Source organism: Scyliorhinus torazame, chromosome 22, assembly GCF_047496885.1.
Source record: "Scyliorhinus torazame isolate Kashiwa2021f chromosome 22, sScyTor2.1, whole genome shotgun sequence".
Lineage (NCBI taxonomy): Eukaryota > Metazoa > Chordata > Chondrichthyes > Carcharhiniformes > Scyliorhinidae > Scyliorhinus > Scyliorhinus torazame.
The window spans coordinates 99,578,133-99,590,587 of NC_092728.1; the positions used below are offsets into that span (position 1 = coordinate 99,578,133).

Here is a 12,455-nt window from a genome sequence, read left to right on the forward strand (position 1 = left end):
AGCTGAAGATAATCAGGACGGGATTTTCTATCCCCACCTGTTGGCCCCCACATTGGTCGCCGGTGGGATCTTCCTGTCCCCTGATGTCTACAGCCATTTGCGCAGTCACCCGTCGTACCAGGAAGGTCACCTTTGGCAGGACCGGAAAATCTCACAAGCGGGAAGGGCCAGAAAATCCCACCCTCAGATTCTGTAGTCGAGCTGAATTTTCCACCCAAATTCTCAAACATTTGTTCTCATTCAACTGAGGGGCATTTGTGGGAGAAACAGATTATTTCCCCATTCAGGGGCGAAATTCTCCCGAAATGGCGCGATGTCCGCCGACTGGCGCCCAAAACGGCGCCAATCAGACGGGCATCACGCCGCCCCAAAGGTGCGGAATGCTCCGCATCTTTGGGGGCCGAGCCCCAACATTGAGGGGCTAGGCCGACGCCGGAGGAATTTCCGCCCCGCCAGCTGCCGGAAACGGCCTTTGTTGCCCCGCCAGCTGTCGCGGAAATGACATCTCCGGGCGGCGCATGCGCGGGAGCGTCAGCGGCCGCTGACAGTTTCCCACGCATGCGCAGTGGAGGGAGTCTCTTCCGCCTCCGCCATGGTGGAGACCGTGGCGGAAGGGAAAGAGTGCCCCCACGGCACAGGCCCGCCCGCGGATCGGTGGGCCCCGATCGCGGGCCAGGCCACCGTGGGGGCACCTCCTGGGGCCAGATCGCCCCCAGGACCCCGGAGCCCGCCCACGCCGCCTTGTCCCGCCATTCAAAAGGTGGTTTAATCCCCGCCGGCGGGACAGGCAATTTATCGGCGGGACTTCGGCTCATCCGGGCCGGAGAATCGAGCGGGGGGGCCCGCCAACCGGCGCGGCCCGATTCCCGCCCCCGCCGAATATCCGGTACCGGAGACTTCGGCAACCAGCGGGGGCGGAAAATGACGCCCAATGTCACAGTGAGCAAAGCTATTTCGCATGTAGCAAGATGGTCCAATTATTTATTATTGACAGCTTTATATCTTTTGCAGTGGCCAGTGTGACAAACACCCCCAAACATGGAATCACAGTCACTGGACACTCCTGTGAAGGAGACCTCATAATCCTAGAACCACTCACTATTTTTCATAAAGAATGATAGGCCTTTGTTTTGTATACTGTGCACTGAAGTATTGTACATATATTCTGATTGGAGCTAACAACTGTTATTTTCACAAATGTAGATTGAAAAGTGTTCTTTTGAGATGCGGGATAACGACCAAGAAATTTGTTTCTTTTACACGAGTGAGCACAGTACATTTTGTATAATCATTTTTTTAAATCTTGTTGCCTGGGATTATCGAAATTAAGCTTCACTGACATCACAGATATAAATATTCATTTCATTTTTCATTTTTTCATTTCATTTTACTGTAAATCAACCAATTGGAGTTCTGAGCCACCTGCGGGTCATTTATTTTGAAGGAAGAGACATAGCTGTATTAATGGATTGAATCATTTTTATTGAAGCACTATAAAAGTGTATCTAATTAACTTTTCAACAAAAGGAAATAATGAATGGAATTTCCTGTTGTCACGATCCACATGGAGACTGATAACTTCTTTCAACAAAATTCAATGTCCCGGTGATCAACTTAAAGGAATTGCACAACATGATTTCAAGTTTTAACACTTTGACTGTAGCAAACTAAAAGCAACATTTACTAAACACTATTCTGTGAGAAATTTATACTCCAAACTACAGAAAAATTCCCTTGTTTAATCTTTACTATGACTAAAAGCCTCTCTACACAGTTACACTTTACTCTGTGCCTTAAGTGGATGTCCTATTTTCCTGGATTCTTATTGCTTGAAGGCCTACAGTGTTTCATTTCCTTTTCCAGCCTAGCCAAAGCTAGGCAAATCTCCCATCTTAGATTAAACCCTCACAACCTTGGTCTCTTCAATCCTGTCACTTATAATGGGACAATTAATTTAAATTTAGATCCAGTTTAATTTAGCTACATGCACCTAATTACTCAGTTCCAAATCAACCCTTTAAATTGTTTTAGATTTGAGAGAGTCTCAACAATGAGGCAAGGACCAGGGGTGAGATGCTCTGACCCCCCGCCGGGTCGGAGAATCGCCGGGGGCTGGCGTGAATCCCGCCCCCGCCAGTTGCCGAATTCTCCGGCACCGGATATTCGGCGGGGGTGGGAATCGCGCTGCGCCGGTTGACGTGGCCCCCCCCGCGATTCTCCGGCCCGGATGGGCCGAAGTCCCGCCGCTAAAATGCCTGTCCCGCCGGCGTAGATTAAACCACCTACCTTACCGGCGGGACAAGGCGGCGCGGGCGGGCTCCGGGGTCCTGGGGGGGGTGGGGCGCGGGGCGATCTGGCCCTGGGGGGTGCCCCTACGGTGGCCTGGCCCGCGATCGGGGCCCACCGATCCGCGGGCGGGCCTGTGCCGTGGGGGCACTCTTTCCCTTCCACCTTCACCATGGTCTCCACCATGGCGGAGGCGGAAGAGACTCCCTCCACTACGCATGCGCGGGAATGCCGTCAGCGGCCGCTAACGCTCCCGCGCATGTGCCACCCGGAGATGTCATTTCCGCGCCAGCTGGCGGGGCACCAAAGGCCTTTTCCGCCAGCTGGCGGGGCGGAAATTCGTCCGGTGCGGGCCTAGCCCCTTAAGGTTGGGGCTCGGCCCCCCAAGATGCGGAGCATTCCGCACCTTTGGGGCGGCGCGATGCCCGTCTGATTTGTGCCATTTTGGGCGCCAGTCGGCGGACATCGCGCCGATACCGGAGAATTTCGCCCCAGATTCTGAAAAAGAAAATATCAAGGTTTATTTTCTAAAAAGGGGTAAAAAGTATACTTATCAGGATGCTTGACTGACTGTTACACCTTCAGCTTGGGTGATCACACCAGGTTTAAGTGTAAATGTTCCTCAGGTTCCCTGGCTAACAAAGATTTCTCCCAAATCCTGCCCAGGGAGCACCTAGTACCTTCAAAATTCTAATCAAACGTTCAAGCAACAAGATGATTCTTGAAATCAACCTTCATCCGTGAATTAGCAGCACCCCATCTCAAATCAGTTGTTATAATTATTCAGTTGTTCATTGTTGTTACTGGGTTAATATTACTGGAGTTTGCCATTTACAATGGACCAGAACAATGGGACATATCATAGAACATAGAACATACAGTGCAGAAGGAGGCCATTCGGCCCATCAGGTCTGCACCAACCCACTTAAGCCCTCACTTCCACCCTATCCCCGTAACCCAATAACCCCTCCTAACCTTTTTGGACACTAAGGGCAATTTATCATGGCCTATCCACCTAACCTGCACATCTTTGGACTGTGGGAGGAAACCGGAGCACCTGGAGGAAATCCACGCAGACACAGGAGAACGTTCAGACGCCACACGGACAGTGACCCAGCGGGGAATCGAACCTGGGACCATGGCGCTGTGAAGCCACAGTGCTATCCATTTGTGCTACCGTGCTGCTCATCGTTAATTTTCTTTTATCTGAGTTTGGACAAGTCTCCATTTGTTCTCTAGTACCTGCATCAGACAGTCAAGGACAGTAACCTCGAGTACCCTTTGTTCCCACAGATAGTGCTTGCAGTTCACAATTTAGATGGAGTCCCTGTGCGGTAGGTACACCCACAGTGCCACTAGGGAGGGAGTTCTAGGAGGGTGTTTTTAAACATACTTCCCTTCCACAGTATTATTTATTGAGGGATTATAATGTGTGATATCCTGACAGACGGCCGACCATTAACAAAGGGCACACCTTTTTAGGCTCACTCCCTCGCCCTAACCCGGTAATCCCCTCAACCCCCATCTAATCTGCGTATTTTGGACACTAGGGGACAATTTAGCATGGCCAATTCACCTAACCCGCACATCGTTGGACGGTGGGAGGAAACCGGAGCACCCGGAGGAAACCCACGCAGACACGGGAGAACGTGCAGGCCAGTGAAGGGACAATGATATATTTCCACATCAGGATGGTGGGTGGCTTGGAGACTAATCTGCTGTCCTTGCCCTTCTAGATGATAGTGGTCATTTAAGTGTATCCCTCTGCTCTCTCTCTCTCTCTCTCTCTCGCTCCCTCTCGGATTCTTGCAGACTAACCTTATCTGTGCGTTTCAGTGATACTTTTGGCAAAACCAGTCAAACAATCCTCCAGTGGCCTCCTATGGGCTCTTCCCCTGTCAAAGCCCTTTCCATAGCAATGCGAATCATAGGGGCCTTGTAGCCAGGTAGAAATTATAGTTAGCTATCCTTTAGACCCAGAACTCCATTCTATCTTGAAATTAAATAAACAATTTAAAGAATAACCACTTGCAAAACCTGTCATTCCTAAAACCTCTCTGGGACTTGGGAGACTAACAGTTTATTCACTGTCTGCATAGCTGCCGTAGTCATTAATTATAGATGTGGCACTTTTGTACCTTCTTCCCAGTAAGACAATCTGAGCTCTCTTCTAAACCAGAGCAACAACGCCACCCAGGCCTGTTGCCATTTAGAATTCAGAACAGGTTGCATGACACCCTCCAGTGCTCCATTTTGTTCTGAATTAGAGACCGTCCTGAAACACAACAATCTTATAAAACCTTGCATTTGTGACACTGCACAACTTGATTTTAAGAACGTGAATTCTGCTCAATTCCTTTGGGAGCTGCAGTGCCAGATTCCCTTGTACAAATGCTGTTCTTCAAATTCCGTTTTTTGCGGGGGGCTATCGATACTTAAGTGATGTGACAATGGGACGCGTCTGAAAGGAGATGCAACAATGCAAAGAGCTCACGAATCCGACCCCAGTGGTTCCTGAAAGCATTGAACGATTTGGAGAAATTGTACAGCAGAACATGACAATTGTGCACCATACAGTTTGTAATAGATTTTCATAACTTAAGTGGGCATGGCTGCAATCATGGTACAAGCTCTGCTTTTAAAAGGCTGCATGCAGAGACGGTCTTCCTGAAGATATCTCTCTGTGAGAGACTGCCAAAGCAACAACTCAAAGGCATTCTCTCTGTCTCACTGGTAAAGATCAGTGTTCTCCAAACTTTTTTTCCGGGGACCCATTTTTACGAACCAGCCGACGTTCGGGACCCAACTCGGCCGACCTTCGCGACCCACGCTGGCCGACCTGCGCGACCCACGCTGGCCGACCTTCGCGACCCACGCCGGCCGACCTTCGCGACCCACGCTGGCCGACCTTCGCGACCCACGCTGGCCGACCTTCGCGACCCACGCTGGCCGACCTTCGCGACCCACGCCGGCCGACCTTCGCGACCCACGCTGGCCGACCTGCGCGACCCACCATTTTCTCTTACCTTGTTTGCTGCTGACAAAAGTGGAGGAAATGGATTTGGGTCCCATTGGCCCTCGTACACGCTCCTCCAATGGAACCTGGTGGATGAAGGTGAAGCCTTCCGGTGTCGGAAAGTATGGAGTCTCAATCTGTCCAAAGTTCTGCATTCTTTCCTGTAAGATTTTATCAAATAAACCGCCCCCCAAACTTGTAAAAAATATTAAAATAAAATGAATAAAATAAAAATTAAATGAATAAAATAAATGAATAAAAGGAATAAACAAAAGCTGCGACCGATTTTTAAAAAAAAGCGGCCGCACCGTGCATGCGTGCCCGATCATTGGCGCGCATGCGCATAGTTTTGCTCATGCGCGCCGATGATCGGGCACGCATGCGCAATGCGGCCGCAATTTTTTTACATGATCGTGGCCATTTTGAATGCCGCTTGCAGCCCGCGTTATTAACAGCCGGCTGCTGCGGCTGTTGTGCGCAGGATTGCGCGATCGGAAGCGCCGCGACGGATGGTTCCGCGACCTTCTCGACATCCGCCCGCGACCTGTGTACCTCTTCCCTCGTCCTTCCAGCTGGTAGAGGTAGTGGGCTTGGAAGGTGTTGTCTAAGGAGCCTTGGTGAGTTGCGGCAGTGCATCTTGTAGATGGTACGCACGCTGCCACTGTGCACCGATGGAAGAGGGTGGGGTGGTGGATGGGGTGCTAATCAATAGGACTTGTTTGTCCTGGACAGTGGGCACCACGGTGGCGCAGTGGGTTAGCCCTGCTGCCTCACGGCGCCGAGGTCCCAGGTACGATCTCGGCTCTGGGTCACTGTCCATGTGGAGTTTGCACATTCTCCCCGTGGGTTTTGCCCCCACAACCCAAAGATGTGCAGGGTAGGTGGATTGGCCATGCTAAATTTCCCCTTAATTGGAAAAAATGAATTGGGTACTCTAAATTTTTAAAAAGAAAATTGTCCTGGACAGTGCCGAGCTCTTTGGGTGTTTTATTTAATTGCATTCATCTGGGAAAGCGAAGAGTATTCCATCATATTCCTATATTTTGCCTTATAGATAGTGGACAGGATTTGGGGAGGAAGGAGGTGAATTCATCTCCACAAAATTCCCAGCCTCTGACCTGTTGTCGTTACATGGCTGAACCAGCTCATTTTCTGTTCAATGGTAACCCCCAGGATGTTGATGGTGGGGACCCAGCAATGGTAATGCCATTGAATGTCAAGAGGAGATGGTTAGATTCTCTCCTGTTGGACATGGTCATTACCTGGCACCTGTGTGGTGCTATTGTTACTTACCCAAGACTGAATATTGCTCAGGTCTTGCTGCATACGGACATGGGCTTCTTCAGTACCTGAGGAGTCGGAAATGGTGCTGAACATTGTGCAATTATTCCTGAACATCCCCACTTCTGACCTTATAATGAGAGGAAGGTCATTGATGAAACAGTGAAGTTGATTGGGCTCAGGACAGGACGCTGAGGGACTCCTGCAGCAATGTTCTGAGACTGTGATGATTGACCTCCAAGAGGCACAGCCATCTTCCTTTGTGGCAGCTATAACTCCAACCAATGGAATCCCCAGATTCCCATTGACTCCAGTCTTGCTAAAGCTTCCTGATGCCACACTTGGTAAATCACTGCCTTGATGTCAAAGGCAGTTACTCCCACCTCACCTCTTGAGTCCAACTCTTTTCTCCCTGTTTGGACCAAGGCTGTAATGAGGTCAGGGGTTACGTGGCCCTGGCGAAATTAGCGGGTTAGTCAATATTTGATTCACTGTTTTCCTCGCGCAGACTGAAAATGGAGATTTGAACATATTTTCCTCTTCAAACCTTCATTCCTTACCCCGATAATTCACAATCACTGACCCCATTATTCTCTTCTTGACCAAATTTTCTCTCTTTCATCATTGAGTGCCATGGACTTTAGCCAGAGCACACAGCTTCATTTTCTCAGTCGCTGGAAGATGTTAACTTAGCTCAGATGGTCCCGCTTTCGCCTTCAGGTCCGTCAATATTGGGTTCACGCCGCCACATTGAAGCTGAGACCCAGTGCAGTATGGAAGACTTGATGCATTGTTGCGGACTGCCTTCCCTTTGGCTGCGATGTTAACTCCGGGTCCAATTTGCCTGTTACACTCACTCTGCTAAAGATCCGAATTGCACTATTCTTGCAATAGCGCTGACCAACATTGCTCTCTCAGCCAACAACACCAAAAGAAGAGATTAGTCACATTGCTGTGATGTGACTGACAGCAAATAGTTGCCGTGTTTACCTATGTGGCAACAGTCACTGTACAACTCTTGGAGACGTAGGGACATTTTGACAAAAGTGATGAGATACTATATAAATACAAGTAGAAAGATTCACCTTGAGTAGAATCATCTGTCATTTTCCAACTAATGTGCATCATTTCAGCTTCTGAGAAAGCTTTTATCGAACAGAACTGTTACTAATTACTGTGAGATTGCTGGTGATGTGTGTGTCTTTTTCAACATGCCACTGTAACATCACAGGAAATTTGTAGGTGTTGGTAATTGTACGGTTGCTGCTCATTTCCCAATCCTTAATGTATTTTTATACCTTTCTAAATGGCTCACCTCAGCTGTAAATTTTCCATAATTGTCATAATACTGATTCTGATAGTCCCTAATTGGGCTTTCAATTTTCTACATTTACAAATGTGATTATAGGACAGCAAGCCTATTTTTAGCGAATCAGAGAGCACTCACACGAAGGTACAACATGTGCTCTCAATAGAACACTTTCATTTCAATCTCACAGTAGGAAGTGTCGGTGGTTGTGGTTTAATTGAATTCGGGAGTAAGGTGTGCTTTGTTCATCAGACCCTATGGAATCTCCATGACAGGAAATGTAAGGGAGGCACGGTAGTACAGTGGTTAGTGTGGTGATATGCATCACTGTATATACACAAGGGGTTAATGTAAATACACTACAACTAAGTAACCACTAGAGGGAGCACCAGAGATGTCATGACATGCAGACAATGGGTCATTACAACAGGACACAACCAATGGGTAATCAGGACACCCAGAGGTGGCATTACCACAAGGGGGCACTTCACAACCCATATAAAAGGACAGGGCACACATGCTCTGCCTCTTTCCACAGACCCACAACTAGAGAGTACATCAGGCTTGATCAGAAGCATCACACCCAGCACATGGCTTAGAGCAGACTCGTTTAGTTAGACTGAGTTACTACAGTTAGATTAGCAGGAGAGTCAAACTTATTTAAGAACTGTGTTAATAGTTCAATAATCATATTGAACTCATTACAAAGTCTGGACCTTCCTTTGTCAGAGCATACATCAAGAAAGCAGCTTATGCTACACGAAGAAACATAACACAACAGTTAGCACTGTTGCTTCAGAGCGCCAGGGTCCCAGGTTCGATTCCCTGTTGGGTCACTGTCTGTGCGGAGTCTGCACGTTCTCCCCGTGTGTGCGTGGGTTTCCTCCGGGTGCTCCGGTTTCCTCCCACAGTCCAAAGATGTGCAGTTTAGGTGGATTGGCCATGCTAAATTACCCTTAGTGTCCAAAAAAGTTAGGAGGGTTATTGGGTTACGGGGATAGGGTGGAAGTGAGGGCTTAAGTGGGTCGGTGTAGACTTGATGGGCTGAATGGCCTCGTTCTGCACTCTATGTTCTATGTTTGTTTGATAACGGGGTGTCTCGCCGCTACAGGTGCCCAAAACGGGATTCTGTTATTTGGGAGTTAGATCACCTTCTCTTACTCTACACTATGGTAGCTTGGTGTTCCTGGACTCGGGGTCTGGACCAATGATCCAGAGGCATGAGTTCAAATCCCAGCATGGTAGCTGGGAATTTAACGAGTCAAGTTTGGAAACACACAGCCGCTATCAGTAATGGTGACGTTGGGTTGTCATAAATGTCCACCATGTTCTTTAGGAAAGGCAACCTCACCTGGCCAGGCCTGTGTGTGACTCCACATCCACTCTGCAATTGTCCAGCAAGCCATTCAAATAAAAACAAATTACTGCGGATGCTGGAAATTTGAAATATAAGCAGAACATTCTGGAAATACTCAGTATGTCTGTCAGCATCTGCAAAAGAAAAACGTTTCAACTTGAATATGACTCTCCTTCAGAACTGCTTCAGAACTTCCGAGTGGTGTTGGTCTAAATGCCTCAGGAATGTCCAAGTGTTGGTTCTGGGTCTGGATAGGATTGGAGTATTGTATGTAATGAAGCAATGCCAAAGGGGATATCTCCCGACCTAACCTTGCACATGACCAGGAGGGTGATGTCGGGCAACACGTCAGGCTTCTGTACAACTGCTTACTGAAAAGATGGAGTAAAAACAAATGAATTTCTGTTTCATAATGAGCACTGGCCTTTGTGGAACAATATTTTCCGAAAATTGGAGAATTGGATTTGTGGGAAAAAGGAAACTTTAAAATTGACTCCGAGGTTGGCAATAAGGTATCGTTAAAATTCTAACCTTTAACTGTTCCTCTCAACGTTACAGAACATGTGGAATTCAGCACTTGGAGCGAGCAGGAGACAAGCTCACCCTTTTCAAGTCTCTCTACTTCTGCATTGTCACCTTCTCGACAGTTGGGTTTGGTGATGTGACTCCTCAGATTTGGCCTTCGCAGCTCCTTGTTGTCATCATGATCTGTGTAGCTTTAGTGGTGCTGCCTCTCCAGGTATGTTATAAGGCAGGCCATTTCTAAGCTTGCTGTTTATTCGTTTGCTGGTTTTATCTGTACAAGCGTTTCCCGTAAGACAAATGACCTGACCCGTGTTACGAACCATTCCACGGCGGAGGGAATGGGCAAGCCGCCCTGCTGCCAGGACTCAGTGAATGCAATCCGATAACTAGTCATGAGGAGGCATGCAAGACAAACTGGGGGTGATGGTAAACTTTGGCTGCGTCAGTGTGTTTCAAGTTGTTCACCACCTTGCCCTTCGATTCCAAGTCAGTCGGTTGGGGTGTATAATGACCTCCTGCTTTAGTTGCATTTTATCTCTGTTCAGGTTTCCAAGGCAATTTCTTCTCCTCCCTTCAGTTCAAAGATGCACCTGACAACAAGGATTGTTTTTTTTTACAAATAACAATCTATGGTAGCATTCTTGGGGTAACAGGCAAGCCCTAAAGAAACCCCGTCTAGACCCGCACTCAGTAACATGCAGCCAAGCCTGATGAAACAGCGCCAATGTGCTGCTTTTTAAAAATACATTCATGGCATCTGGGCATCACTAGCTGAGCCAGCATTCATTGCCTATCCCTAATTGCCTGTTGTACTGAGCGGCTTACCAGGCCATTTCAGAGGGCAGTTAAAAGTTGATCTGGAGTCACAATTGATTTTCACAAATGTCCTCCCCTAAAGGATATTAGTGAGCCAGGTGGTGTTTTAGCAAATTGACAATGGTTTCATGGTCGTCATTAGCCTTTTAACTCCAGATGTTTTATTGAATTCAAATTCCACCATCTGTCATAGTGGAATTCGAACATGGTCTTACGATCCGAGACCAACAGTGTCTAGGATACTGGACAGAAACCCCAGTATTTTATTTTAATTTTGTAAGACTGTGAGGAAAGGATACCTTGCTCCAGGCAACATGGTTAGCACTGTTGCTTCACAGCATCAGGGTCCCAGGTTCGATTCCCTGCTGGGTCACTGTCTGTGCGGAGTCTGCACGTTCTCCCTGTGTCTGCGTGGGTTTCCTCCGGGTGCTCCGGTTTCCTCCCACAAGTCCCGAAAGACGTGCTGTTAGGTAACTTGGACATTCTGAATTCTCTCTCTGTGTACCCGAACATGCGCTGGAGTGTGGCGACTTAGGGCTTTTCACAGTAACTTCATTACAGTGAAGTCTACTTGTGGCAATAATAAAATTATTATAATTTCACAGAAAATAGAGATCTGGGGCGAAATTCTCCGGAAACGGCGCGATGTCCGCCGACTTGCGCCCAAAACGGCGCAAATGAGTCGGGCATCGCGCCGCCCCAAAGGTGCGGAATGCTCCGCATCTTTGGGGGCCGAGCCCCTACCTTAAGGGGCTAGGCCGGCGCCGGACGAATTTCAGCCCCGCCAGCTGGCGGAAAAGGCTTTTGGTGCCCCGCCAGCTGGCACGGAAATGACATCTCCGGGCGGCGCATGCGCGGGAGCGTCAGCGGCCGCTGACGGCATTTCCGCGCATGCGCAGTGGAGGGAGTCTCTTCCGCCTCCGCCATGGTGGAGACCGTGGCGAAGGCGGAAGGGAAAGAGTGCCCCCACGGCACAGGCCTGCCCGCGGATCGGTGGGCTCCAATCGCGGGCCAAGCCACCGTAGGGGCACCCCCCGGGGCCAGATCGCCCCGTGCCCCCCCCCCCAGGACCCCGGAGCCCACCCGCGCCGCCTTGTCCCACCGGTAAGGTAGGTGGTTTAATCTACGCCGGCGGGACAGGCATTTTAGCGGCGGGACTTTGGCCCGGAGAATCGCGGGGGGGGGGGGGCCCACCAACTGGCGCGGCGCGATTCTCGCCCCCGCCGAATATCCGGTGGTGGGGAATTTGGCAACCGACGGGGGCGGGATTCACGCCAGCCCGCGGCGATTCTCCGACCCGGCGGTAACTTTATTACCAACAGAGTATTAAAATATGTTTAACATCGTACAAGAAAATAGCTTACAAATACTCGTTAAATAATGCTAATTAATACAGTGGCACAATAACCCTTAACTGTTATCTTTATTCCCACTCAAATAACAGAACCATCTCAGCTCTCAATCCACTTTTAAATACGGTTAGCACTCAGGAATATTTATATTACAGAGATGTCTTTTGAGACTGTTTGATAAGATAAACTGAACCCTGTCAGAACCATGCAGAATCTCTGGCTGTATTTCTTCAGAAACCTCTCAGCTTGTCTTCCAGCTGCAAAGTAAAACTGAACCTTAACACCTGACTGTTTCAACTCCTGGTTCCTCCCATGAACTACATCATCTTGCAAAACTGAACACAATGTCTCCAATTAACTACTCTGCAGGGAACCCTCTTAATATAAGCAAAAAACTATTAGCCCAAACTTTTACTATGCTTTAATTGCACCTCTGGCTCCCAAAAAGCTTAGCTGCCTTGCAAACCAGGATTTTTAAAAACGCTACTGCAGTCATGCACGCACTATTCCAGG

The 12,455-nt window shown here is 48.7% G+C and overlaps 1 protein-coding gene across 4 annotated transcripts in view; it reads left to right on the forward strand.

Annotated features, from left to right (window-relative positions):
* Positions 1-12,455, forward strand: part of kcnt1b (potassium sodium-activated channel subfamily T member 1b) — a 531,773-nt gene that overhangs the window by 388,037 nt on the left and 131,281 nt on the right. For all 4 annotated transcript variants that reach the window (XM_072488719.1, XM_072488721.1, XM_072488720.1 and 1 more), the window contains one exon: positions 9,808-9,988. In XM_072488719.1, coding sequence (XP_072344820.1) covers positions 9,808-9,988 — 181 coding nt within the window. The remainder of the gene's footprint in view (positions 1-9,807; positions 9,989-12,455) is intronic.